At 36.1% G+C, this 26615-nt stretch overlaps 2 protein-coding genes across 3 annotated transcripts; one reads left to right on the forward strand and one right to left on the reverse strand.

Annotated features, from left to right (window-relative positions):
- Positions 1–274: 274 nt before the first annotated feature.
- On the reverse strand, positions 275–21214 carry LOC136806862 (uncharacterized). Its single transcript, XM_067063436.1, has 20 exons — positions 20130–21214; positions 18834–19395; positions 18368–18510; positions 17343–17692; positions 16589–16957; positions 15207–15527; positions 14810–15080; positions 14206–14353; positions 11567–11706; positions 10476–10803; positions 9743–9960; positions 8884–9069; positions 8152–8225; positions 7556–7855; positions 6715–7179; positions 6123–6189; positions 4526–4711; positions 3606–3955; positions 3049–3238; positions 275–727 (listed from the first exon to the last, which is right to left on the reverse strand). The coding sequence occupies exons 1-20, from the start codon at positions 20947–20949 to the stop codon at positions 369–371; spliced, it is 5847 nt and encodes a 1948-aa protein (XP_066919537.1). The 5' UTR covers positions 20950–21214; the 3' UTR covers positions 275–368.
- Positions 12068–26225, forward strand: LOC136806882 (uncharacterized). 2 transcript variants are annotated; one of them, XM_067063474.1, is made up of 7 exons: positions 12068–12148; positions 21438–21494; positions 22369–22420; positions 23050–23206; positions 24052–24189; positions 25204–25392; positions 25990–26225. In XM_067063474.1, the coding sequence occupies exons 1-7, from the start codon at positions 12096–12098 to the stop codon at positions 26190–26192; spliced, it is 849 nt and encodes a 282-aa protein (XP_066919575.1). In that variant the 5' UTR covers positions 12068–12095; the 3' UTR covers positions 26193–26225. The 2 variants fall into 2 exon arrangements, with proteins under 2 accessions (XP_066919575.1, XP_066919581.1); XM_067063480.1 differs by lacking the exon at positions 12068–12148 and adding an exon at positions 21235–21323 and having other exon boundaries at positions 25990–26224.
- The last annotated feature ends 390 nt before the right edge of the window (positions 26226–26615 follow it).

A 26615-nucleotide genomic window follows, 5' to 3' on the forward strand; every position in this document is an offset into this window, starting at 1 on the left:
CTTTTGTGTTAGGTCACTTTGTCTAGCCTGGATACCTTTATCTACTAGCCTAAATTCTAAATTTATTGTTGACTGTCCTCAAAATTTCTAATTCATAGAATTATATTTCACCCTCTACGAAATAATTTCAGATTTATAAAATATTGTCTGATCTTCATCTGTCGTCCAGTCGTCAGAAAATATGGACAGATAAGACGTTGTTTTGGTCTTTGTCCTAGGTGTCCTATTTCTGAGTAGGAAATATGAAGAAAAAATCCAAAAAAAACTTTCTTTTAAAGGAAATATATTAATTATATTGTTTAAAAAATGATTCAAAAATACAAGATATACAAAACTGTAACAAAAAATGAAGTTATATACAAACGGTGTCATTTAGAAGTAGCCAGAGCGGTGTTCGGCGGCGCAGGATTACATCGATTAAAGTCGGTAGAATGAATGTTTCGCCTGCGTTCTAGCTCCACCAAGACGCTCAATTTTGGTGGAGTGAGTTGCGCACAGCGGGCCCACTTCTCGGCTACACGTTGGTGTGGTTTCTCTAGGATAACGGGTAGGTGATGATTTGATTTGTCTGGTGAACTCTGATTGGTTCTCTTTTTGTTCTTGTTTTTAATGCTAGTGTTGTTATGGGCAACTGATTGTGAATTGAGACTCATGTCATAGGAGGAGGTCCACGTTGTCCAGTGAAAAGCCATCGAACCGTATTGGGCATGTCCTCGTTTGTCTGTTACTATAAAATAGAAGATTTTTTATGAAAAGGTTAGGATTGCATTTCAATTCTGATCTTTATTAACCCTGGACAAGGCTATAACCGCCATTAGAGTTTTTTTGAATGTGATACCAGAAAAGTCACTCTAGTATCAAAAATTAATGTCAAACGGCGCCAGATCATCACAGATATTTGAGGAAAAATAGATCTAGTGCTCTCGAGGTATTTACAGCACTATTGTGTGTAGTGCTGCAATTAGGTAACACTTTCGAAAAAACGACTATCAAAGATTTAGGTTGGCTGGGATTGAGAAACTATCTCCAGGGTTCATAAAAAGTTTAATGATTATATTGAACTATAATATAATAATTGATTTCTGAGCCTAGCGAGAGATACCAAGGGCAAATAAAAAGACTGGATTATTTTTTTCGGTTCAAATCCCAGTTCGTAACCAGTTCGTAACTGTTTGCGTCTTAAGCCTAAAAATGTTCTTAACCCTTTAAGTGCCAATGTGGAGTATATTGGACACGGGCTGTATAGGTGGGCGACGCCCTCATGTAATGCCCAGTTTAAGTTAGAAATCGTCATTTTTGGTCTAACTCGTAGGAATTCGATTGTGCTTCATAGTCAAGCAAAAAAAGAAAAATTCAGTGAGTCTTTCCAGCGATGGATGTCCAGTCGTTTATATGTTCATGTAAAAACATGTATTGTAAGTGCCGTACATATTTTAAGGAAAAGTTCGAGTTAGGAAAAAAGATTAGATTCAATAAATCCAAACGCCAATTCTCTTCTTGAGTGACAGGTGCGTGTCAAAACCAATGGTATAACAAACGTTAATAAGCATTAGACTGAAATCATTAATTAACGACCATCTATATATATCAAATAAATGAGACGCATAATTAGACGATAAGGATTATTAATTATTTCCTGGACTTTCCCAGACCGACCCTTTGAAAATAGCTATTGTTTGTAGAAAAGGAAAATTAATTTTGTCACTGAAAATAATTGTCAAACATAAAACGAACGCGATGCGTTATTGAAAAAATTTGGAAAAAAAACTTGCCTATCAGGTTAGAGGGTTTAGCAGCTGTGAAAGATTCTTATTTACAGGTAACTCTCTCTAATTTGAACATCTATTATTCGGATCTTTCTATCATTTGAACTAAAACATCGCTCCTTTCTGCTGGAAAGCCGTCTAAAGTACTCCCCTAATAATTCGAATCTTTCGAAGAAAAATCTTGGTCGCTTGAAGATCCAATAGACCTTATCGGAGTTTTTGATTTTTCTAAAAAAGTGATGCATTGTGGGATTGTTTCGAGTGTATTACAATAGGAATCTCTTAGGAATTCCTCGAGGGAATTCTATTGTAATACACTCGAAACAATCCCACAATGCATCGTTTTTTTAGAAAATCAAAAAACTCCGATAAGGTCTATTAGAGACAGTCAACTGTAGTCTTCCCGACCAATACTTTTATTTTAATTACTCAATCAGATTGCGATATGTAAACCATTGATTTTTTTTTCAAATCTTTTTGACACAGTAGCGATACAGCAAGAAAAAATCAAAATATTTTTTAAGTTAGCATTAGTCTAAATAACAGACCTACCTCTACTAGTAGTGTGAGCACGAATCCGCTAGAGGGGCAGCATCTTTAACCCGGAATACTTATGACATATCTCAATATTTACTAAAAGGATCGGTAAGGCAACCTCAGAAGTCAATAGAGAAGCAAAAAAAGGAAGATTTTTGTCAAAAAGGAGAAAATCGAAAATAAATATATCCTGAGAACCATCAGTTTGGAAATTCGTCTAGACGTCTGGAGTTATTTCATGTTAATGATGCCTAATTTACGCTGTCAAAGTTATCTTTGGCCAAATAAAATATGAATGGTAATAATGGTCTTTATACTTCCGTTATTTAAACTAAGTACGTCACAAAAAAACTCCGAATGATGAGACCAAATTTGAATTGGCCCTTAAAAAGTAGCCCGCGTACCGCCATCCCAACCTTCTTTAGAGAATATTTTGGGTTTCTTTCAACGTTTGTAAAGAATCTCGCGGGTAACGATGGTGGATCTAAATTTATGACAGGGGCTACCTTTTTGTCTAATTCCATCTTCTTATCCCAAGAGGAGGTTTTGGTAACGCGATCAAAAAGTATGCAAATCGCAACAACTTGTCTTTTGTTTGTAACAAAAGAAAATTGAACAAATAGCTAAAACAATACATTGCCAGACCAGGGTTTTTTATAATGACTTTTCGAATTTGTAGAGACGATTGCTTGAAAATCGAACCGGGCTAGATGTAAGAATCAAAAACACAAGTTTAAAAGCTTACCAGTAGAATGTCCATGGCGTTCAGGAATAGCTTTCATTCGCCAACAATCATCTCTTGGTGCTTTTGGAATACTTGGTAGCACGTGGAAACTGCTCAATATACGTTCACCGTGGACACCGGGTACCATGTCTCTTTGAACCGGACTGGGTATCAACCGGACATGTGTGATTTGTGTAACATCTTCAGTTTTCTAGAAGAAAGATGGAAGTCAATTTTTGGAAAGATACTGACAACAATTTAGATAAGAATCTTAATCTTATAACAACGGTGCGGGAAATCGAAAATGCATCGTAAATTAATTGGCCCAACATCGGGCCTCGCATGTTTCTATCTGTGGTGCTGTATGACCGTTTTTGAAGAAGCAGCGTTTTGTCAATTTAAATTCATTTCGGAAGAAACAGCGCCTTGTAACAATAAGTACAGATGTTCAATAATCAATTGTATATTTGACTATTGATACGTCGCTGGGCCTTTAAAACGCTTCGGCTTCTTGTATCAAATTGGGATCTATTGGATTAGGGTAGAAAAATAGTAAATCAAATTGATATCATGGTTACCTCATTCTTATTGGAGAATTGCAAGTGGTGATGGCTTTTATTAAGGGGTCGAGCGGCAGGTTGAACCAGGCCAAATTCTCCTTGTAATTCTTCTATAATATTGTACACAGCACTCAGTGACTTTCTATTGAAAGTGTTCTTAGATTTCTGGAACATGACCAATAATGCACTAATATCATTTAAGGCTTGATTACCCAAGATGCCATGCGATGGCAGACCATCAGTAGTATTTCTTCTTTTATTATTGAGAGCAGTTATGGCGGTAGCTAGAACAGCTTTTTGGACGTTTAAAACATCAGATTTCTTTGCTGGAGCGTTAGGATTTTTCGAACGATTCTTTACTCGTCTCTCTGAAAATAGAAAAATGAATTCGTTAGGTTGGTTTTGTATCTTAATTCTCACATGAAAGCCTTCTTCAGAACATCGAATTTCCTGGCTCAACTGCGGCTTCCAAGCTGTGCCTTCCAGGTTCATGTTTATAAGATATAACTTATTTCATGCTAATTTCAATCCAAAAACCGTTATCATGGATCAGAACGTCCGGGGGTATAAAAATTCTTTAAGGGGAAATCTCCGAAGTAACATCCCCTTCTCACACCCGGTAGGATTTTTCAGCCGGTGGGGGTAAAAATAATGGACCAAAACTCGATGAGGATTGACATTCCCATAATTTTTATGAGTGGGGATTTGAATTCCATTGTTTTCGAGCCATAAAATTCAGTGGGAATGGAAAACATAGCATCATAGTATTTTGCAGTGAGGATTCGCTTATCTGATTGTTTTCAGAAGGGACAAAGAAATTGGAGTATAATTTCCCACTGGGGACAATTTTTTGGCCAATTCTTCCAGTGGGAAAGGTTTCCAGTGGGTCTGTGAGAAGGGGGTGTGAAGTAGAAACTGTATTAACCGTAAACACATACTTTTCTGATCCGTAACCAAAGTTTGATTATCGGTAGTGGGTGGTGAGTAAATAGCACTTGGGTGACGGTTAAGTTCTGCAAGTTTCATGTGGAGAACTTTCAGTGCAGGAACACTTTTCTTTTCATCGGCTCTTTGTTGCTGCTGAAGTATTTGGCTTTCTGTCATCTCGAATTTCTGAGCAAGTTCTATAATATATGATATAACATATTATAAGAATTACATTCAAAGTATTACGGTATGAATGAAATTTTCCCCATAGAAATTAAAATTGATCAACGCCAGCCTTAGGTTTCATGATGGCAAAACAAATGCTGATTTTGAGGCAATCATGACCTTCAAGTTCATAGAGTAATATGATGAGAATATTTTAAAAGCGTGAAGCTTAAGGCATCGGCCAATCCACTGGTTCTTATCAAAAAGCGTGTAAAGTATAAGAATTATAACATAAATGCATATTTAACATAACACATAACATATAACATATAACATGACATAGCATGACATAATATTTCAAAACGATTTTACCCAGAAAGTAAAGAATATAAAATGAAAAAACACCATTCTTATAAAGAAAAGCATATATTCCAAGAACTACTTTATGTGACAATACACCTACATCACAAAGATTTTGCCTTAAAAGGAAAAAGATTGGCGAAAATGTAAGTAAGTAAACCACACTTTCCTTCCCTTACTGTCATGGATATACAAAAACAGGTGGGTCAAATCGTTAATTTTTTGGCCATCTCCCGACCACATCAAAGCCAGAGAAACAAGCTAATAGAAACAAATTCCAATTAAAACATTAATGAAAAATTTTACATATTGACGTAGGTAAAAGGGTAGAGGCACAATATCAAAAAATTGAAGATTTGCGATCCAATTTTAAATTCTCTCTCAACGAGATGATTTTGGCACGTACGGCAGTTATATTTGACGAATATCTAGAATATTCTCTCTAGATTTGCTCTTTCCATTTCTATTAAAACAAAGTACGTGTCACGTCCTCTAGTTAAAGTTGATGATGACTGGATTCTCTATACAGAGGATGCCCAGGTTTGTATTTAGCGGTCTAGGGAGTCGTCTCGTTAGAATTGTCTTACGCTGTAGTTTATAAGTTTATACTGCCTACCAGGTTGCGAGACACTGACACGCGGATCGAGTGCGTTAATCCGGCGTGAACCACTAGGGAACAAGGCCAGCACACTCTCACCTAATCAACGATGTATTGTGGAATTGATACCTAACACAGTCACCGACAGACTTCATGAGTCTCTGTCTACTGATTCCACTCGCATGACATGGGTTGACCCGGGCGAAGGTACATTCACTTACAAAGTGAATCACAGCACCAAGTGGGAACCGAACCCCGACAGACGGGACGGCAGTCACGATTGATAACCACTGCGCCTATCTAGTTTGAATTATAGCTCATAATACACAGCCAATTTCAAACCATAAAAATTATGGAAGTACTGCTTAATTCTTAATATTTCCATATTATTTTTGGATTTCTAAACTTTTTAAAGGGTACGCATTATCCTGAATATTTTACATAAATCACAAACTTTTAAAATAAAAACAAACAAGAATACTTACCAGGTTGGGCTTCAATAAATTTATCATAGATTCGTGGTGCAAAATGCTTGATCGCATCCTCGCAACCCTTCAAAATAAATATAAGTTGACTAACATAACTATAACTTGGAGCTTCTTGAAACATAACTAGCAGTACTTCAAGTACTTAAATCGAATTCTTTTACGAGGAAATAGGATACTTTTAAATAAGGTATCAGTATACATGGAGTTATATCGAAGACTGAAGTGCCAAACAAATCTTATAACGTTTTTGACTACAATACAGGAATGTTCAAAATGACCCTAAATTTATATCTAAAACGCCTATTTTAGACGAAAAGAGAAATTTCACCCTTCAATTCGCCAAAATAAGTACTCTTATAAATGGCGTTACTTTTAATTGCCAAATAAGTTACCATTGCCAATTTATAATTTTTGTGATTTTTGCGCCTTATTAACGAGAATATCAAACACTCCACTTACCTCTCCTTGTTAAAATAAGTACTCTTATAAATGGCGTTACTTTTACATGCCAAATAAGTTACCATTGCCAAATTTATAATTTTTGTGATTTTTGCGCCTTATTGACGAGAATATGAAACACTCCACTTACCTCTCCTTGTTCGTTCAGCAACATACGATTCACCATTTTGATTTCAAAAATATCCGAAGGGTTTGTCATTCCCACATCCTCTTGTTTAGACTTTCCCACCTTCTGTTTTGTCTTTTCCAACTTGGGTTTTTTCTTCTGAGAAGGTGGTTGACCAGTCGGTAAAAGAAGGTTATCCACATTAGTGTTGGATGAAGTGATAACACCTTTCTTGCTGGTCATTTTAGTATCGGTGTAAGAACGAGGTGAAGCACTTTTAACAATGAAATCACACGTCTCAGGTCGATCATCAGATTCATCGCTGCTATTATCACCACTGACGCTATCGTCATCAGTGGTGGTGACGTCACTGGAGGTGTTGGTGGAGGTTTGGGTACTACTTGTTTTATAGTATAGACTACTATCATCATCCTCCTCCGAAGTGCTGGATGTGTCTAGTGAATCTGACGCTACGTTGATGAGCGGTACCTGAAATCATAGAGAGTAGGGCATATAAGATATCAGTCGGTACTAAATCTTTAATGATGTACCTGTCCCATAGGTGGTGTTGAAGACAAGTGTTCTACGACTTTTAATATGAAGGTCATAAGGACCATGTACTCGTGCTATACATTTTTCCTTGACTCCTTGACCATATTCAGCTCATTTTGAAATACTATGTCGTAGGCCCTTTGATTGTAATTGTTGGAATTACTGTAACCCTTAGGGATCAAAAAACCCTTACAAAATAAATAAATGAAACCTTAAGGCATCAGAGAAAGTAAATTTTGAGACACCCATCACCCAAACATAGCTTAAGATTTATCTTGAAGTACTTTTGTATGTCAGAGAAAATGCAATGTACCTGAGAAGGTATCGAGTCAACGAGAACATATGATGCTGGTGATGTATTAGGTGATTCAGGCTCATCAATGGAATCGTCCTCCTCCTCTTCAACATCATTGGTCTTTTTCTTAACACGTCGTTTCTTCTCTCCTTTATATTTGGTTTTCTGCACAATGTTATCGATCCGTTCTTTCTCATTAGCAGGTTTCTTCCAGCCTTTAGTGGCAGCTTTAGCTTTGGTGTTGGGCATTGTAGCCGTCCAGTTTTTGATGACTTTCTTCTTTATTTTTTCTTTTCGTCTCTCCTTCTTCCTTTGTTTCTGTGTTAAGAAATTATGTACTGTAAATTGACTTCGATACCGATCAATAGTATCATACAAATACCTTTATATTTCAGAGAGACACTCAAGTGGTTTAAGTGGTTAAAAACTTATGGTTATTCTACCCCACAGTTCATAGAAAATCGAGCAAACAGAGAGTAAAATCAATATAGAAAGGTCATAGATTACTGGGCTATTTAGGTGAGTTAAATTGGGTATAATGGTTTAATGTTGCATTAACGACAATAAAAATCAATTAGAAGTAATATAGAGTGTAATAAACTCTTGGGAATTACCTCTTGATACTCATCCGACAGCTTGCGTACTTTTCGAGCAACTTCTTCTGCACTCTGGTGTTTGTGTAACCAATCTAAAGGGAAGAAAACAATGTAAAAGAAAGTGCTTTATAGCAAAGTTTTCATCACAGACGGAGATTGACTTTAAACAACACATCATTGGGCAAGATTCTTCAAATTTTGCTGAGTTTTGCTGAATTTGGAGACGAGAAAGCTTCTTTTAGTACCTCGCTGAGACGAAAATCCACCTGAGACGGAAAAACTTTGTATACTGAAAAGAAAATCAATAAGACCACGTCTCTAAGTAAAATATTTCTGATTATTGCAGTAAGGTCGGGGTAAAGGAATCCTTCTTCCTGAATCTAGAACAAGACTCGAGATCAACATTTTAATAAAAAATCCTAAGAAATGAACGGTCTTGTTTGTTCTATGAGTTCAAAGGTTACCCCGTTTTTCAGGTCATCATCATATGCCTTTGCAATGGTGATCGGTTGAGATATTAGAGGTTTTGTTTTTAAATAAGAATGATATCATTTGCTTACTCGTCAATTATAATTCACAAGCTTTTTGATATTGAATTACACGGATGTGGAGCAAGATTGGTTAGAAAAAAGAAATTGTGCTTATATCAGCAAAATATAACAAAAGGCAGACACTGTCCTGATATGAAACATGTGTCTGATATGAAACGGGAACACTTACGTAAAAATAAAACCTTTAATTATAACTCACTGAATATGCTTTGTCGTTGTTCTCTTCGGTTATTCTCCAGGGTAGCTCTTCTGAGCACTAGGTGTTGTCTGGAAATGATAGTGCTATGGAACGTTTCGACCACGTCAGCATCATTAGACATTGGGTATTCTTGATATTCACCAATTTCTTCTAGAATTGTTACTAGAGTGTCTGCACATGTGATGCCTACAAGATGGAAAGTTGGTATATTATAAGGCTGCTGGTATCCACTAACGGATTCATGTTCCTTCTTATATACTACCTTCGGATTTGTAGAGGTCTGCGATCTAGAGTAGTATATTATAATAAAGTTACATAGAAAGTATGGTACAAAACATCTTATTATATACCTAATGCTTTGATTATTATTCGATAAACTTTGATTAATATTCATTGAACAACATGGATCATAAATTAAAAGATCAAACTTTGACACACTTGACATAAAATTTGACTTGCTTCAAATAAAACCCTTTGGGGAGTCTGTGATTAAATACAGTCAACTCTCTCTAATTCGAACCTCAAATTTTGGTCTCCTCAGTTAGTAATTAGTATGAAATAAGTTTCTGTAATTCGAATCTTTCTCTAATTCGAAGAAAGATCTTCGTCCCTTGAACATCGAATAAGAGAGATACAACTGTATGACAGTCAACTCTTTCTAATTCGAACTAAGATATTGGTCTCCTCAGTTAGTAATTAGTATGAAATAACTTTCTGTAATTCGAATCTTTCTCTAATTCGATGAAAGATCTTGGTCCCTTGAACATCGAATTAGAGAGTCAACTGTAATGTTGTGGTTGGTTAGAATCTTCTTAAAATCTATTACAAGACGGGCGGAAATTGAATCATCCATACATACCACACATAGCTGAGAGCACCATTTTAACTTCTTCACGGACAGTGACAACCGGATCATCTAAGCCCTGCACCAATCGGATGATGACATCTTTACGATTCTCACCCAGTTTTAATAGCGCTTGCACAGCGTAATGCCGCACTTGACCAGATTTGTTGTCCAAAATAGAAAGAAGTTTTTTGATAACTGTATCCAAACAGTTTTCAGAGAGAGGTTCGATTCTATGAAGCAAAAATGAAGTGTTTGATCTAAAACTTGGTTCTTGTGTTGTTAGACAAAGAAAATTATGTAAGACAAACATTTAAAAATTAGTTCTTTCAAAAAGACTAGCATCCAGGGAAATCGGTATATATCTATACTTAGCTGTTTGATAAGGAACGCACTCTCGGGTACCTAATGGCCGTCCCCCCGCTTATTCATTTTTCGAAAATTTTCCACCCAGGACATTCCTATTCCAAACCCAGGGGGGTTAATAATTCCCTCTTTCGTCCTAATTCTGCTGTATTAGCCACCTTTTCAAAAATTTTCCAACGAGGAATTTTTATTCCAACCCCCCCCCCCCCCCACTTATTAAGTTTTGAGATTTTTTCCAGCCCCATCGGCTATTAGGTACCGGAGAGTAGTTCTTGAATGCATAAAATAAAGCTTAGTCCAAATCAACCAAGAAAAGTTCCTTAACAAAGTTATGCTTTAAACTTTAACAACACAGTTTAAGAACGAGGGTAATCATACTTACATATGGAGTTCAGCCAGAAAATCCACAATTTCTCTGAGTTCGAACGGTTTGATTTCATCAAGTTCATCCAGACATCTCCGTGCGATCTTATTGTAATTACTGTGATCAACATCCTTAGGGAACCATTTCTTCTTACGAAACTTTTTAAAGAATGTATTGAGTGAGATCTTCTTGGGAATTGGTCCAATTGAAGGTGGCGGTGAAGGGGTTTCAGGGATGGCATTTAGTTCAAATTCTGGTAAATCAGGAAGATCGTTTCCTTCTTCTTCTTCATCGAATTCTTCCGTTCCTTCACTTCGCTCCGATTCTTCTGTTTCGCTAATCGAACCTTATTTAGATAACAAAGATAAAACCGTCATAATCCAATAATACTCTCTATTCATGATATTCATGACGTATTGTTTTCTACAGAAAACGCCCCGGATAAACCTGTAGCAGCAAATTTTAAACGATTTTTTCTAGCTGAAAGACCATGTTCAGACGTTACGGTTCCGTTCCGAAACGAAACGAAACGAAACGGTTCCGAAACAAGTGTGAACGTCATAATTCGAAACGTCAAAAAAAAGAAGACGTTACAAAGCAAAAGGGATGATCGAAACGGTTTCGCTTCACTTTTTTCATCGGAACGGAACTGCTCCGTTTTCTTGCTCCGAAACGTTCCGAAACTAATATGAACACACTCGATCCGTAACGAAAATTATACTGGAGCGAAACGGAACAGTAACGTGTGAACATGGTCTAAGTTTGCCACTACTGGCAAAAAACCAGGGTGTTTTCGTATAACAAATTACGTTATGAATATCATGAGTTGACCCTATTTTGATCACGGTGCAACAGAAATTACACGCACAGTACTGCAGTCTCCATAAATCTTCATAATCAGCTCAAATTTTACTGAACCCTTCAGACAACGGATCCTAAAAATCTCAAAAACTCAAATTTTCTATAAGTGAAATAAATTCCTGTATGTGTTTGATTTGTTGAGACTCCACTGTACCAAGAATGGATTGAACAAATTTCTTTCAATACTCGGTATTTCTTGTTGTTTCAGATATTCTTCAAGCACTGTACGTATTTACGGCCAAACTCACCTTTCTCACCTGTGCGACCTCTTTTCTTTTTTCCTCTCGATACTGACTTTCGTTTTCTATTGAGAGGTTTGGCAACGATAGCCACCGTTTTGGCTGTTTTCTTGAACGACTTTTTCGGTGTTGTGGGTGTCGACGATGGACTAATAAGATATAAAAATAAACGATAAAAACACAATTAGGATTTCGGATACCTCCAATTTGGGCCTTGGAATTATCAACGATAAATCTGGTTGATACTATTATTTGTAATGTTAGAGGAAGAGCCAGAGGACTCTTAAGGAGCACCTTTCTATTATTCTTCAAAAGCCGGTCGGAAAATCCGTGGTAAAATATCACTGAAAATATCGCAAGTTTATATCAACTTGAAATTATAATGTTTCCATTTCTTCATCGTCGTGAGCCTGGCACCATCTCGTTAAAAGGTTAACAAGTTTTAAGTTCCATGCTAAAAAGGGAAAGGTGCGTTTACCCTTTAAGAGAAACACTCGATATCTCTTCAGTTCATTTTGAGAGTTTGAAAGAACATCAAATGGAGGTCAAAAATCGAAGAAGAGTGAATTCAAATCGAAAGATAACACAAAGGTAATTTATGTTCTACAATCTGTGACTAAGTATTCTGGCAAGAATTCCCCCCCCCCTAGTATCAATGTCGATGGGTGGAAAGGCTGCTACCATGCTCAGAGAAAGCTCACATCAAAACTGATATTAGGGGGGAAGAGATTTTTCAAGAAATTACTACATATTTAGTCACTGATTGTAGAACATCAGTTTTTCTTTCGATTCCATATAATTTGCACGAAGACAAGTGATACTTTTATGGACCTACCTGGTTATGCATTTAACACAAATATAATTGTTATCTACGTGAGCATGAACGTTAAACAATCATTCAGAACAAAAATAGTGACGATTTATTAAAATTAGTCGTTTGTTTCTTATAAAAAAAACGTTTAGAAACCAAAATTTCATGCTCTTGAAATATTCTTTCATATTCAAGACTTCGTGAGCATAAAAAGACATCTATCTCATCAAAAAATTGAGTAATTTGGCTAAGAACATTGATGTATGCTTATTAATAGTGATTCTTATAGATAAAGATGCGTTTTTTGAGCTGAAAAGTTTTTTTACAAAAATCTGCTTGACCCATCTTTTACCTACTTTCATGCAAAAAATCAGAAAAAAAACAACGATCCAATATTTCACAAAGTCCAAAAAACCCTTTTTTAGCCGTTTTTTGGCCCAAATTTGCCCAAAAACATTTTTTTTCGAAAATCGGGCTCAGTCACATTCGAGGGTTTATAGTTATGCATCTTTGTGCAAAAAATCATAAAGAATGAAAGCGCCAATCTCGAGAAAAGCTAATACCTAAGTAATTGATAATGTGCTTATAAAAAAATATCGAATTTGGCCAGTTTTTCTATAAAAAAACGCCAAGCAACTAAAATTTCATGTCTGAACACACATATGCTTCAAAAGTAAGCCCTCGTGAGCAAAAAAAACATCTATCTCATAAAAAAATTGAGTAATTTGACTAAGAACATTAATGTATGCTTATTAATAGTGATTCTTATAGATAAACATGCGTTTTTTTGAGCCAACAAATCTTTTTGCAAAAATCTCCCTGAGCTATCTTTTACCTATGATGGTACCCTACTTCCCTGCAAAAAATCAGAAAAAATCAATGATCCAATTTTTCACAAAGTCCAAAAAACCCGCTTTTTTGCCATTTTTTGGCCCAAATTTGCCCAAAAACATTTTTTTTCGAAAATCGGGCTCGGTCACATTCGAGGGTTTATAGTTATGCATCTTTGTGCAAAAAATCATAAAGAATGAAAGAGCCAATCTCGAGAAAAGCTAATACCTAAGTAATTGATAATGTGCTTATAAAAAAATATCGAATTTGGCCAGTTTTCCTATAAAAATACGACAAGCAACCAAAATTGCATGTCTAAACACACATATTCTTCAAAAGTAAGCCCTCATGAGCAAAAAAAACTTCTATCTCATAAAGAAATTGAGTAATTTGACTAAGAACATTGATGTATGCTTATTAATAGTGATTCTTATAGATAAACATGCGTTTTTTAAGCCAAATAAATTTTTTTGCAAAAATCTGCTTGAGCCATTTTTTACCTATGATGGTACCCTACTTTCATGCAAAAAATCAAAAAAATTTAATGATCCAATTTTTCACAAAGTCCAAAAAACCCGTTTTTTAGCCGTTTTTTGGCCCAAATTTGCCCAAAAAATTTTTTTTTCGAAAATCGGGCTCCGTCACATTTTGGCCACTACTGTTTTGCACCTTTGTACCAAAAATCAAATGATTCCTATGATTCAATCTCGAGAAAAGCTGGTAACGAACGGACAGACGGACGAACGGACAGAGGTGAATTTATAGGACCTTCACCCCACCGGGGTAGGTCCAAAAAATCAAGTAAACAAAATTGAAAGGGTGATATTCCCATGGAGGAGATCAAGCTTTTTGTGACCTCCAAAGTAATACTTTCTTAGTACATTCTGGTCTGTAAAATATCAACCAGGCAGGTGACTAAGTCTAATTTTTGTTAATCAACTCTAATTATCTATATCTACCACTGGTCAAAATGGAAAACATGCAACGATAGAATAACTTATCTTACCTTGATTTCTTGACCCGTTTAGATTTTGAGGATCCTTGAGAAGATCTTCTTCGTTCTTGTTTCAAGAAATAGGACAAGCTATCCATACTGTTTGAAGTTTCTTCCTCATCTTCCTCTTCATCGGCGGACAACCATACACGAACTTCGTCTGATGAAAACAAGAAAGAACATTTTAGAGCATATTTTGTATAGATTACAGTCTGCAAAGCAAAGTTTTTCATCTCAGACGGATAATAGACTCAACATGACCAATTAGAACAAATTTTCAATATTTGGCTAATCTAAATTCTAAGGGTGGAATAAAGGTCTCTTTTCATACTTCACTGATACGGAAATCCGTTTGAAAGAGAATATTTTTTAACACTGGTATATTTTTGTCTCCGTTTCCATACTTATATTCTTTTAAGCCTAAACTTAGAAGAAATAAAGCTGTTAGAAAAGTTGCAACCAACACAAGCGCTCGAACAGTAGACAAACTTCCATAAGGTGGTTGGACACTGTTGGACACGCAAAACAAAAATTTATGTGGGAAGGAGTTGAGCTTAAGAACGGAATACAAAATTGAACACAATCTAACAACTTAAAAGCAGAGGAAGATTCTTACCATCGCTTTCCTCCTCTGGTGTTGGGCACTCCAATTCTTCATGCTTCAAACTACCCAACATATCTAAAGATTTTGGTCTCCATGGTTCCGCATCATCCCATTCTGGTTTCTTTGGTGCAATCAATTTACGAATAATGGAGTTTGGTATGAAACCATCTGGCGCGCATGGCCAAAACTTCTTTCCATCTTCTTCTTCAAGTAAAAATGCAGTGTCAGCGTTTTCGTCAGCATCTTTTGGTGGAAGGCTGTCCACTGATAGAATAGTCATAATCTGGAAACAGAAAAAAAGTTCATCTTACAGCTCAAATTACAAAAAAACTCTAAAAAGCCAGCGTCGTAGTTGTAATGTAGGGACAAAATTACATCCCATTTGATTGAAAAAATAAAGCCAACTAACCTCATTGGCTAAAGCAGTTGACAATGGCATATTTTCAGTACTCTGTATTGTTGGAGTCTGCTCCGAATGATCTTCGCTCTCACGTCTACTACTAGGCTCTGAACCCACCCAAACAAGAGAAGAGGTAGGAATCAGGCTATTGCGCCGTGAGCTCTTTAATGTCTCTTTGTCTATTATGGTTTTCTTTGGTTGTCTGTGAGTCAATTCTGCAATGTCATGTAAAGCATCAAACTTATAATGAGATTCCCGGATATTGGTTTGACGACTTTGTCTGACGCTCACGAGATCGGCTGCTGCAGGGCATAATCCTGTAAACCGTTGCTAAAAGTGGACAAAATTATAAAAGGATTTGAAAACAACATATACTGGTTGGAAAATCTTAAACCACGATGATCCATCCCAAACAGTTATTGGTGTATTGATATTTTCATCACTAATCTCAACCAAAAAAATGAAAAAAATCAAATATAAAAAAACTTTTAATTTGAGATGTAATCTTGTTACCATTCTGTGTAAAATGTATACATTGTATCTTCAAAAGTAATAAATCAACTTGTATTATTGTCTGTAGTTAAGGTCACGGAAAATGACAAAAAGTATCACTGTCTTATATTACTTGAAACACTTAGTAGCGGCTATCTAATTTCAGGATTAAATGCTTCAATCTTTCCTGATATTCAAGCATAACCCCTCAATCTGTAGTCAATAATTAAAAAAAACTTAGCATACACATGGAGAACTCTCAGAATAACGAAAGTTCAGATCCGCATTATTTTCATGTTTAGGGACTTTCGTCACTTGAGTCAATGATACAAAATCCAAAACCACAGACCAGTATCAGTGTTTGTTTACGGAACTCAACGAATTAAAAAATAGTTCCGTTAAATCGAGAACATAAACTTACTGGACTGTAAAAGTATACTTAAATACAAAATTGTATCAAAAATGAAAGAAAATCTCTACTTAAAGTTTTCTTTCACTTCGTTTGATGTGTACACATTCAAATACTGAATGTGACGAAAATAGCAAAATTTGAAAGTTTAAACTCCATTTTACGTTAGGATACCAGATGTCTTCTTGAATGACGATCCCCTTCTACATATCTTACGTAAGAATTTTCAAATATAACTGAGAGAGAAACAGCCGGCGCTCTCTAATTCGATCTTCAAGGGCAACTAGATTTTTATCGAATAAGGTAGCGTATCAAATAGTAGAGTGTCGTTTATGAGAGTTTCTTGTTGATATCTTATCCTTTCCTTCAATATTATCGAATAATGGAGTGTACCGAATAGTAGAACGTCGAACTAGAGAGCGTGAGCTGTATATCAAGAGATTTCGTAAAATTATTTCAAGAGTTGGGATAAAGAGTTCACTAAACTCACCACAAGAGAATCGCCTTCTTCACATCTCTGATTCGTTTCATTCATTCCAACAGTTTCCACCCTATCTGGATCATACCAAAATTTCAACAGCGGATCAAAAGAAATACAAAACTCAGTCCGGTCATCGGGCACCTCTGTCTCTAAAAGCGTTTGCAAGTATCCGTACGGAAGGTACTCTAACACAGGGACGTAATGTAGATTAGACTGGAAGCCGACTAATAAGTCACCGTGTCCGTTAGCAAAACACACTCCGGATAGGGTGCTATCGAAAACAAGCTCTCGTAGAAGGTGACATTGCGTGTCCCATATTTTGATATGTCCATCCAGTGACGAAGTGGCGAAAATGGCAAGGTTAGAACAGCTGGTTAACTAGAAATAAATAATGATAAACATTGGTGATTAAAATAAGTGATTCGCTTGAATTCTCTAGCTTCTCCTACTTTTTAAGGGAAATAATAATCAATTATATAAGCGAGTGTAAAATGGCAGTCAACAAATTCTGTAAAACAAACCGAGTATTCGTAATCTAAAGACAAGTAACCCCGCAGATAATAACCAGCACCACACCCTTCTCTAAAGAGGTACAGTAACAATGATGATCTGACAGGGTGTTCAGTATTTTCAACCAATTTATTCAGAACTGCACTGCCTTTCACTTTAAAACGAAACCTTTGAGCGATTATTTCATTTCAGCCAATGACCATAATCAGAAACTTATTTCAAAAACATTTAAAAGTAGGATTAAAAAATCAACCTGGGTGATAGACTTTGTATGCTGCTCATCCTTGGTATGTTTGAAAAGTGTCACGTGACCTGCGCAAAAGCCACGTTTCTTGAAGTCAACATGATAAGTCACTAAACGGTTCTCATGAGAAAGCGCAAAAAAATCACCACGGAATGAAATATGTGTTGGAACGCCCTCAATTTGTATATCGTCTATCATGTTTAAGTCAATGAGGCCTGGACCGATCGTGCGCACTTTCCATAATGTGATTGTGTTTTCCGTATTGTAGGTCAGGAAATCAGCGTAACTGTGTTGGACAGTGTTCGATTGAAATTGTGTGATGATTCCACGTGCTGGACTGACTTTCTTCATCTCCAAACCTGCATAAGGGAATATTTGAATGGTTTTACTATCGAATATTACCGTACTTACGGCAAACTATACAAAAGTTCGGATAGTGCTGCAGCAAAGCCAGTTTGAAATAAGCCAAGACCAAGCTGGCACATAATTTTGGAGCAGTTTATTGAAAAGTTTTTATAAGTGACCAGCTTGGTATATAACAAAATATTCGGTTTTTTGCATTTTCAGAAATTTTTTCATTTGAATGTTGACCCGTTGAGCAACCTTTCGGAATAAAGCCATAAAGTACGGTATGAGAGTAATAAGATTACTTTTTTTGGGCTGGGACTGACTAAGGAACAACACCTTGACAGTTTAATGCACGCTTTTTTTATAAGAATAGTGTACTTTGGCTGAGGGTGAGCATTATTTCTTATTTTTCTATTGTTCTAAACTGTTCTAAAACAAAATAAGCATATTGTTCTAACTCTGAAATCTCACCCTGATATTCTTATAGAAGTTATTATTGTAAAAAAAGCGTGTATTCATCCTCTCTTAATATCAACAAGTATTGACTCAGTATTGAAAATGATTTACACTGAACCACATAGCTTGATTTTGTTGCAATTGTTTTCCTCAATTAGACTCGATTCGATATCGAGATCTAATGTAATGAAAAATTAATTCAACAAAAAATGGAATGCATTAAGATATACCTCTTGCTTTTAGAAGGGATATACAGCCATCAAGGTGTGCACCCAGCAGTATACTTTTCTTATCTGCACCCACATCCAAGAATAAGACACACATAGAGACGACTTGTTCGTCATCGCAACGTGCTTTCCATATCTTGACAGTTCTGTAAGAAAACAAGAGCGTTTATGTTGATCATTAGAAGATTATTTATCTACCGGTATAAAACAGGTACCACAAACCCATATTAACTTTTTTGTCATTTCTACAATACCTGAAGTGAAGTTGTTGTTTTGAGGTACCTGCAGGTTTTGTAACCAAACATGGGACATAAATGAGGCATTGTTGAGAAACAAGAAGGCTAGAGAGGTACTTTAGAGGTAAGAGAGGGTAGACAGGTAGACTGAAAATGGAAGAATAATACAAATTTCACGTGGAGGATAAAACATCTTTCTCGTAAAGAAAGTCAAAGAATAAACGCATAAATACCTGCACGGATTCGATTTCGATGAAACGACCATAACATCACCGTCATGAAGCCGAACGTAAAGTCTGTGTTCCATTGGATCATGCGTGTAGGATACAGGACGATGCGTAACCACTGGAAACAACATGGTCAGGATATTACCGTGTGTCGGAGAAATAATCCGGACACCCCCGTCATCACCGACAATCATGATCCGGGCAGGTTGATCGGGACCCGGTGCATACCGACTAAGAGATAAACACTTAGCACCAACGAGCGTGAAAATCGAATGAAAATAATTGAAGTCAAGTAAACAAATGTATTTTTGTGACGTATAGTATAATTTTCTAGGGCCAACTAAACGTAAATCGTGGATAGTATCCAGGACATCAAACCGATATGTTTCTTGGAACGTTTCGATTCTCCAGAAGCGGATAGTGGAGTCATCGGAAGCAGTGATGAGTAAGGGTTCATTCGGGTGAGCAACTATACATACAATCTTCTTCAAATGGCCGTTAAAACAACCAACATACGGTAAACTATACATACTCATATTCCATACTTTAATATCTCCATTCTTTGCTCCTAGAATTAGAAATATTTTAAATGATTTTTATTAATCAATCAGTCTCTTATTATAAGAATTTCAAAGAGCTATATGATAACTCTAACAAATTTAATAGTTTCTGTCCATCTAACGTATAAACGTTTCAACATTATTTATTTTACGAAATGGATAGACTAGAGTCGTTTATAATCCGTGTAATACAGTAATATGGGTGTTACATGATAATACGATAATTGTAACGGGATAATATCAGTTTGTATAAAATAGAATTTTGTCCTTTCCATTATGACACCTCCGTCTCACAGCCCCGGTGGAACTTTTTCCTCAGTGGGGATAAAAATTCCTATTGAAATCTCAATGGGGATAGAAATTTTATTGTTCCAAAGTTAAAAAATCCAGTGGGGATGGTTTGGAGTGTAATTTTTAAACATTGGATCTCGAGTGGGGATGAAATCAAGGGGATGAAATCAAAGTCAAATTCCCAGTGGGGCTGAAATTACAGGGTATTTTCCCACCGGGGACGAAATTTTTGCCAAATTTTCCAGTGGGGCTGGGGTCCCAGCGGGTCTGTGACACAGGGGTGTATCATATTTTGCTTATGTTCTAATGTCTGAATTAGTCGCCGTCTAGCATAGACTTCGAAATGGATCACAAAAACCACAAAACAATATCCACAAAAACAAAATTAGGGTTGATTGAACAAATGCTAAAAGTCAAATTCAAAAGTAGAAAGATACTTATGAAATTTTACCTGTCACTAGATATTTTGAAGGGACGTACGCGTAACAGACCGTTAAAGGATACGCGTGACGATTCTCTACGAAAGCCGTTTGCTCGAACCGTATGGCGTCGATGAAAAAGAGAGCTGTTCCTGATAACGCGATATAAACATTCTGGTCTTTGTTATAGTGTATGAAAGAAATCCATGGTGTGATACCGGAAAAGTCATCTGTCAATTCAATCTCGCGTTGCATGTGCGGTGTTTGGTGGACACCATTAGTTAGTTTCCATTGTTGCAAGCAACCCACCGCACCCACAATGATAGAACAGCGATCTTCATCATACAGCATCGATAAGATAGAATAAGTCAACTGTAAAGTACACTGCTCGCGTAATTTATTACTAAACACGCGTAAAGATAGATCTGTGCACGCTGCGAAATAAACATACGCGTTAGATATGAAAACCATGTGAGAGATACGACAATTCAACGCTTTCTTGTGTCGCTTGATGTGTCCGTCCACTAGCGATTTATTCCAGACGTGAAGCCCATTTTGGGGGCCAGCTCCGTAATGGCCCACGTAGAGATCATGCGTGGGTGACGTGATGTGTAGAGAGCACTGTAACGGTTTGGGTACGTGAAAGGAGTTATTTGGTTGTAAACCACTAGGTACCACGATGGACTCTGGTTCCCTGTACGTATCCAACTGATTGACAATTTTTGAATTTAACGTCTCTTTAGTGATGACTTTTCGCCGATGAAAATTCTCCAGGTCAGCATGAAGTTTTTTCATGTTGTTTAGGACTTTCATTTGCAATTTTAAATTTTTCATTGCTGATTCTTTCGTCATTTTGCTTGATTTTTGTTTTAATTTTGCGTTTTAACTTTTCTATTTAGCTGATTTTCTTATCGAGTGCTCCAACGTTAAAGCATCTCTCCTAATTTCTTTTTAATGTTTTTAAAGATTTTTCTTGCCGTTTTAAAAAATTTGACAATATTTGACGTCAATCATCACATTTAACGTCAAAGATTTTTCGTTAAAATAAAGAAACTATGGCGCGATTCTTATATATACTGGATTATGTGATTTTGACATCACTTCAAAATGAATTTGACATCACTTATTTTCTTGAAAACATAGAAAAATAAAGTTTTGCGGAACAAAACTACAAACACTTGAGCTATGTAACCAAAAAGCTCGCTAAGCGAGATGCCACCAAAATCGTAAGTATAGAATCATTGATTGTTTCAGCTAAAATGTCTTTTTTGAACCATTTCTGATCATTGAAACCAAAAAAATAGTTTGAAATGTAACAAAAAAAATTTCTTTTATTTCAGTGGCAAATCCTCGGACAAGAAATCAAAGAAAGGGAGAGCTGCACAAACCCTCCAAAGGTATTAATTAATCTAACTCTTTTTATTTTTTTTGACAGCCACCACCGCGTTGGTGTTTACACTGCCCCTAAGCAGCCTCAACGACGCTTAACTTTTTCAAGCCGAGAGGAGCAATTTAGTCAAAAAGAAGAAAATTTTCTAATTTTTTTGCGCTCTTCCAGTGGGAAGGGTACCCAGTGGGTTTGTGAGAAGGGGGTGTTATTAGGTCTTAAACAATACCATTTAGGGCACTAACAATTGTATAATAAAAATTGATGTTGAAGATTCTAACACAGGTGTATTTCATGATATTCATGACGTAATGTTTTCAGTGGTTAAACCAAGGTTTTTCGTCCTAGACGGAAAACGGATTTTACATTGCACTTGAAATTTCGGTGAATCATACCGAATTTTGAGACAGCAATACCTCTTTATATACTTCACTAAAACGGAAATTCGTCTGAGACGGAAGAACTTTGAGCACTGAAAACTTTTATACGAAAGCACCCAAAATAGTCCTGGTGTTTGGTAATATTTTTTATTGTTTAAATTCAAAATTAGTGACAAACTGGGCTTTTTAGGTGCTTTCGTATAAAACATTACGTCATGAACATCACTAACAAAATTGATTCTGAAGATTCTAATACACCCTTTCGACCGTAGCCACCAATTGTCGCACGGGCATCTTTTTGTCCGTTTTACCACCCTAAAACCGTCCCAGTCATTTTTCGCATCTAAAGACAATAGAAAAAGTGTAAAAAAAGGATTGAATCGAGTTTAGGATGGTAAATTGAATTATAAAGTGGCACGTGCCTGATCACTACGACTACGGTCGAAAAGGTGTAATATTTGCTTCTGTAAGGATTAACTTCTTTTTTTGGAATTTCATTTTCAGATATGCTAAAGGATGGATAGCAAGATTCTTTTATCGACAGTTCAGACACATTGTAAGTTAGATTTGGAGTTGAATTGACCTTTCCCGTAATTCACAAAACAGATGCTCGCGCATTGTTTTGATGCTCTCCATCGTTTGGTCTCTGGAGGTAAACAAACCCGTTTTTGTCTGCGTCTCCTTAGAGGAAGTTTACCCCTCGCAGGCAAAAACGCGTTCCAAACAATCTTATACACAACGGTGGAGCGCCTGGAAGTTTGAATTACGGGAAAGGTGTATTGACCAGAAATTTCCTCGAATCGAGTAATAAGTAACCAGCAACGTACACTCTAAATTGTGTACGGATTAATTTTCCCCTGATGAAAAATAGACCTTTTTCTAATCAATTAAAAACTCCAGCATTAAAAAAATAGGTTCTGCATAATTAACATAAGCAGTGTGTACTAAATTATTCTTATCATTGTTTTGATGCTGGAGTCAGCTAAGAGTTCTTAATTATTCAACATGTCATTGTAATTAGGAAAAGGTCTATAAGCAGGACGAGGATTAACAGTCAAATAGTTTTTGATACGTATCTAGAAAAGAACGGCTTACACTCAGAACTTGTGTTTATCAGTATTATCAAAAACACCTTTTTCACAAGTGCTCTAAGTGTAAACCGGCCTTAAATTCCCTCACTTACAGGCAAAATTGCGCAAGACGGCTGGGCGTGATTTGATCTCCATTTACAAACAACACATCTATGATATAATCCTTCGACATGACAATGGTCAAAGTCTTGAAAAGCCAAAGGTTGCTCTTGATCTTCGCGAACTTTGTGATTACTATATCAAATTAGACAGTAAGTCAATATAATTATTTATTCCATCATGCTATGCCAGTACGGATTAGTTGTTAAAAAAAACAATCATATCAATGATAATGATTGATACAGCTCAATCTTTATTCTGAATTTTTGCAAATGGGAGAATTTCACTTCCAGATAAAAAAAAATCAAATTCAAAATAGGAAATTTACAGATATAAATTTGGTCTCATATTAATATGAGACCAAATTTATAGTTTTGTCAGTATTAACCTATGTTGCTTCTCAGTTACGGAGACGGTTAATTTACAGAATGATTATACAGTAGAGTCTCTTTGAGCTCGAACCTCCAAAACTTGAATGTCTCCTTGACGTAAACAAGTTTTCCCGTCCCTCCAGTAAACAATGTATTATAAACCTTACTCCATAACTCGAAATTTCCTTAACTCAAATTTGTGTTCCCTGTGCGTGTTCGAGCTGTGAAGACTACATTGTATTGATAAATGGCGATGACAACCACAGATTTCAGTAAAGCCCGAAGGGCTAGATGGCTAGATGTCGTGCTTTAAGCTATTCCTACCAAAAAATGAATATCGCAAAAAATATTGCTGCTATTGTTTTCCAAAACCCGCAAAGCTTCTTATTGGTCAAGCGTCAATTCTATTGTAATGTCACGTGACTTAGGTAGGATTTCCTACTTAACCTTGGCACACTTTTCAGCCAAAGCATGACATCTAGACGACATCGGGCTTTATAAATCTATGATGGCAACATCCTAAAAACAGTACAAACCTTGGGCTATTTAGGCTCTCTATTCCAAGAAATCTTCGCATTATAAAGAGGCAATTCAAAACTAAACCATGCCATTTTCCCCTCTTGTAGAATATGAGATTGCGTTTGACGAACTGTCAGAAGAAGACCGTACAACCATCAAATACCAAGAAGTTCAACTGTACTTTGAAGTGCTCGGACTGACACCCACAAAAGCTGAAATAAGAATAGCAACAGATATAATACTACGTAGGTTTTACTCATTCAAATTATATTATCTAGTAAACAGAAATGTATGTCAAGACTTGAGTTTAATTTAACCCTATTCATACTATGCTTTTAGGGGCAGGCTAGGGTGGGGGTGTACCACCCCTAAACTTTTGATCTAGTGGGTCTTTTTGGATAAAATTTGGCACACAAGATCCTTGTCATATAAGGTAGCCTTTGACAAAGATTTTTTTGATGACGTCATTCATCATGCCCAAAGTGAGCAAAAACCGAAAAGTTAAGAATTTACAGAAAATTTCATGCCAAAAACCGCCCCAAAAGCTTTATTATTTCAAGAGCTATTCACATTAGTTCCACCCCCGAACAGAAACACCCCCCTAATAGGGTTAAGTTGTAGATAGGTGTTGTGATATTTTATGAAGCTTTAGAAAGCAAATATAAATTTCTATCGCATTTTGAGTTTTCCAAAATGCTCCAACTTTACCATCTTATTAGCAAGTCTATGTATGTGTGTTTCCTGCAACGGAATAGCTAGATCCTGATCAATTGAGGACGATTTCGCGGATCATAAATGCGGGTTATTCTAAATCGCTTCTGTTCTCTAAAGTGCAAATACATTAACTCGCTATTTACATCCCCTTATAATACGTCAAGCTACATTGGGCATTTCCAGAAATAGTCCGTGCCCCCTGTTGAGGATATCAGATATCCAGGGGGTTAAAGATTTTTGTTCAAAAGTGGATATCCAGGGGGTTAAATATGTACAAGGGAGGGGATATCTAGGTGGTAAAGTGTCTTTTCAAGCAAAAAATACGATATCCGGGGGTAAGCATCTTTATAAGAGAGGATATCCAGGGGGATGAGCATATTTTTAAGAGTGGATATCCAGGGGGTCTTTACTAATAAAGTAGGATATCCGGGGGTTCGATACTTCGAAAAATCAATATCCTCAACAGTGGGGGTAAATTTTTTTTCTGGAAAAGCCCATTTTGAATAAAAGACAAGAAAATTATTCATTCCTCCTTACAAATTTAGGAGAGGACTCTCCAAACTATTTAACATATGGTTACACCAAAGAAAATGTAATTGACATAGCACTACATATTTTTGTACCGAGAGGAACACATTTACAAAACACAAGAAAATCAACATGGCTCTGTCCAATCGTTGGCAATGATGACGCACTCAGGTTTGGAGCTGATAAGATCAAACAAATTACTATGGGTGAGTGTGTTTTTACAGGTGTTTACAGGACTACAGTGGACTTTTGTTAGTTCGAACTTCTATTATTCGACTATTTCTGTAATTTAAACAAACTAGTTTTTCACGTTCAAGATTTATAAAGCTTTAAGATCAAAGAAGATAATACACATTAGTCAATACGTTTTATGTATGAAGTTGTACCGTAAATTGGTCTAATGTCGACATCCCTCTTCTAATTCCGACACCCAGTTTTAGAGATAGGAATAAAAGTAAGGTCAGAATCACTGATAGACAGAAGATTTTTTCCTCTCTGGTCTCTAAGCAAAGAAATATAGTTTCCATAGGTAATTCTGACCTTACCATTATTCCTATCTGTGAAGAAGGGTGTTGGGATTAGAAGAGGGGTGTCGACATTAGATCAAGTTATGGTATGGGCTTTGCAAGACGAAATAAATACCTTAATGATGATGTGGTGGTGAGATTTCAGTATCAACGACCATCAAACCATTATTTGACAAGTCCATTGCTGTGAATTTAGTGTTATTTTGTCCTGTAAAGTATACTTGATTGTTAAGAATTTTGAAAAATTGATTACGTAACCCTTTATATTTCTATTAGACAAATGTATGCGGATGACAGCTCTATCAATACGTGAGAGACAAAATGCATATACGCTGGGCGATATCGAAAAGATTGAAGAGGCGGAATACAAGGCAGCACAATGGCACAAAGCAAAAATCGAAGAACATCGGAAACTTTATAAAAGTAATGGGGGAAGTAATAGAAAAGGAAAAAGTGCTAAAGGAAAGAAAAAGAAATAAGGTCATAAAAATAAAATCAATGTCTAGTTTTTGTTGTTCTACAAGGTGTCCAAAACATAAAAAAATTATACTGTAACAGACCTTGAGCAAAATAATGTACACGTATAATACAAAGGTAAAAGGAAGAGAATTTTTTTAAACTTAAGTTATATGCGAGGTTGGAATATTTTGTGCTGTTCGAATAAGCGTTGTGTTGGAGCAGACCATGATAAGGATTTCCAAGAAAAATTTTAGACAAAAATACTTCTAATAGAGAATTTCAAAGAATGTTTAAACTAAGAAAAGCTATTGTGTTAAAGTTCACATTGCCGTTATATTATGTGAGTCAAAACAGAAATTACATTATATAAAAACGTTTACAATAAATTTAACATAAACATCTAAAAATTCAGTTTGATAATTTCGCATACATCCTCAATTCAA

Source organism: Clytia hemisphaerica, unplaced genomic scaffold (genome assembly GCF_902728285.1).
Source record: "Clytia hemisphaerica strain Z4C2 unplaced genomic scaffold, Clytia hemisphaerica genome assembly, whole genome shotgun sequence".
NCBI classification, from domain to species: domain Eukaryota; kingdom Metazoa; phylum Cnidaria; class Hydrozoa; order Leptothecata; family Clytiidae; genus Clytia; species Clytia hemisphaerica.

Coding starts and splice junctions, on each gene's coding strand:
- LOC136806882 (XM_067063474.1), top strand. CDS start 12,096: ATGGAGGTCAAAAATCGAAGAAGAGTGAATTCAAATCGAAAGATAACA. Junction 22,421..23,049: donor ATCGACAGTTCAGACACATT/GTAAGTTAGATT, acceptor CCTCACTTACAG/GCAAAATTGCGCAAGACGGC. Junction 25,393..25,989: donor GATCAAACAAATTACTATGG/GTGAGTGTGTTT, acceptor TATTTCTATTAG/ACAAATGTATGCGGATGACA.
- LOC136806862 (XM_067063436.1), bottom strand. CDS start 20,949: ATGACGAAAGAATCAGCAATGAAAAATTTAAAATTGCAAATGAAAGTC. Junction 7,180..7,555: donor TTGACTCGATACCTTCTCAG/GTACATTGCATT, acceptor CTATGATTTCAG/GTACCGCTCATCAACGTAGC. Junction 3,956..4,525: donor TTTGGTTACGGATCAGAAAA/GTATGTGTTTAC, acceptor TTCTATTTTCAG/AGAGACGAGTAAAGAATCGT.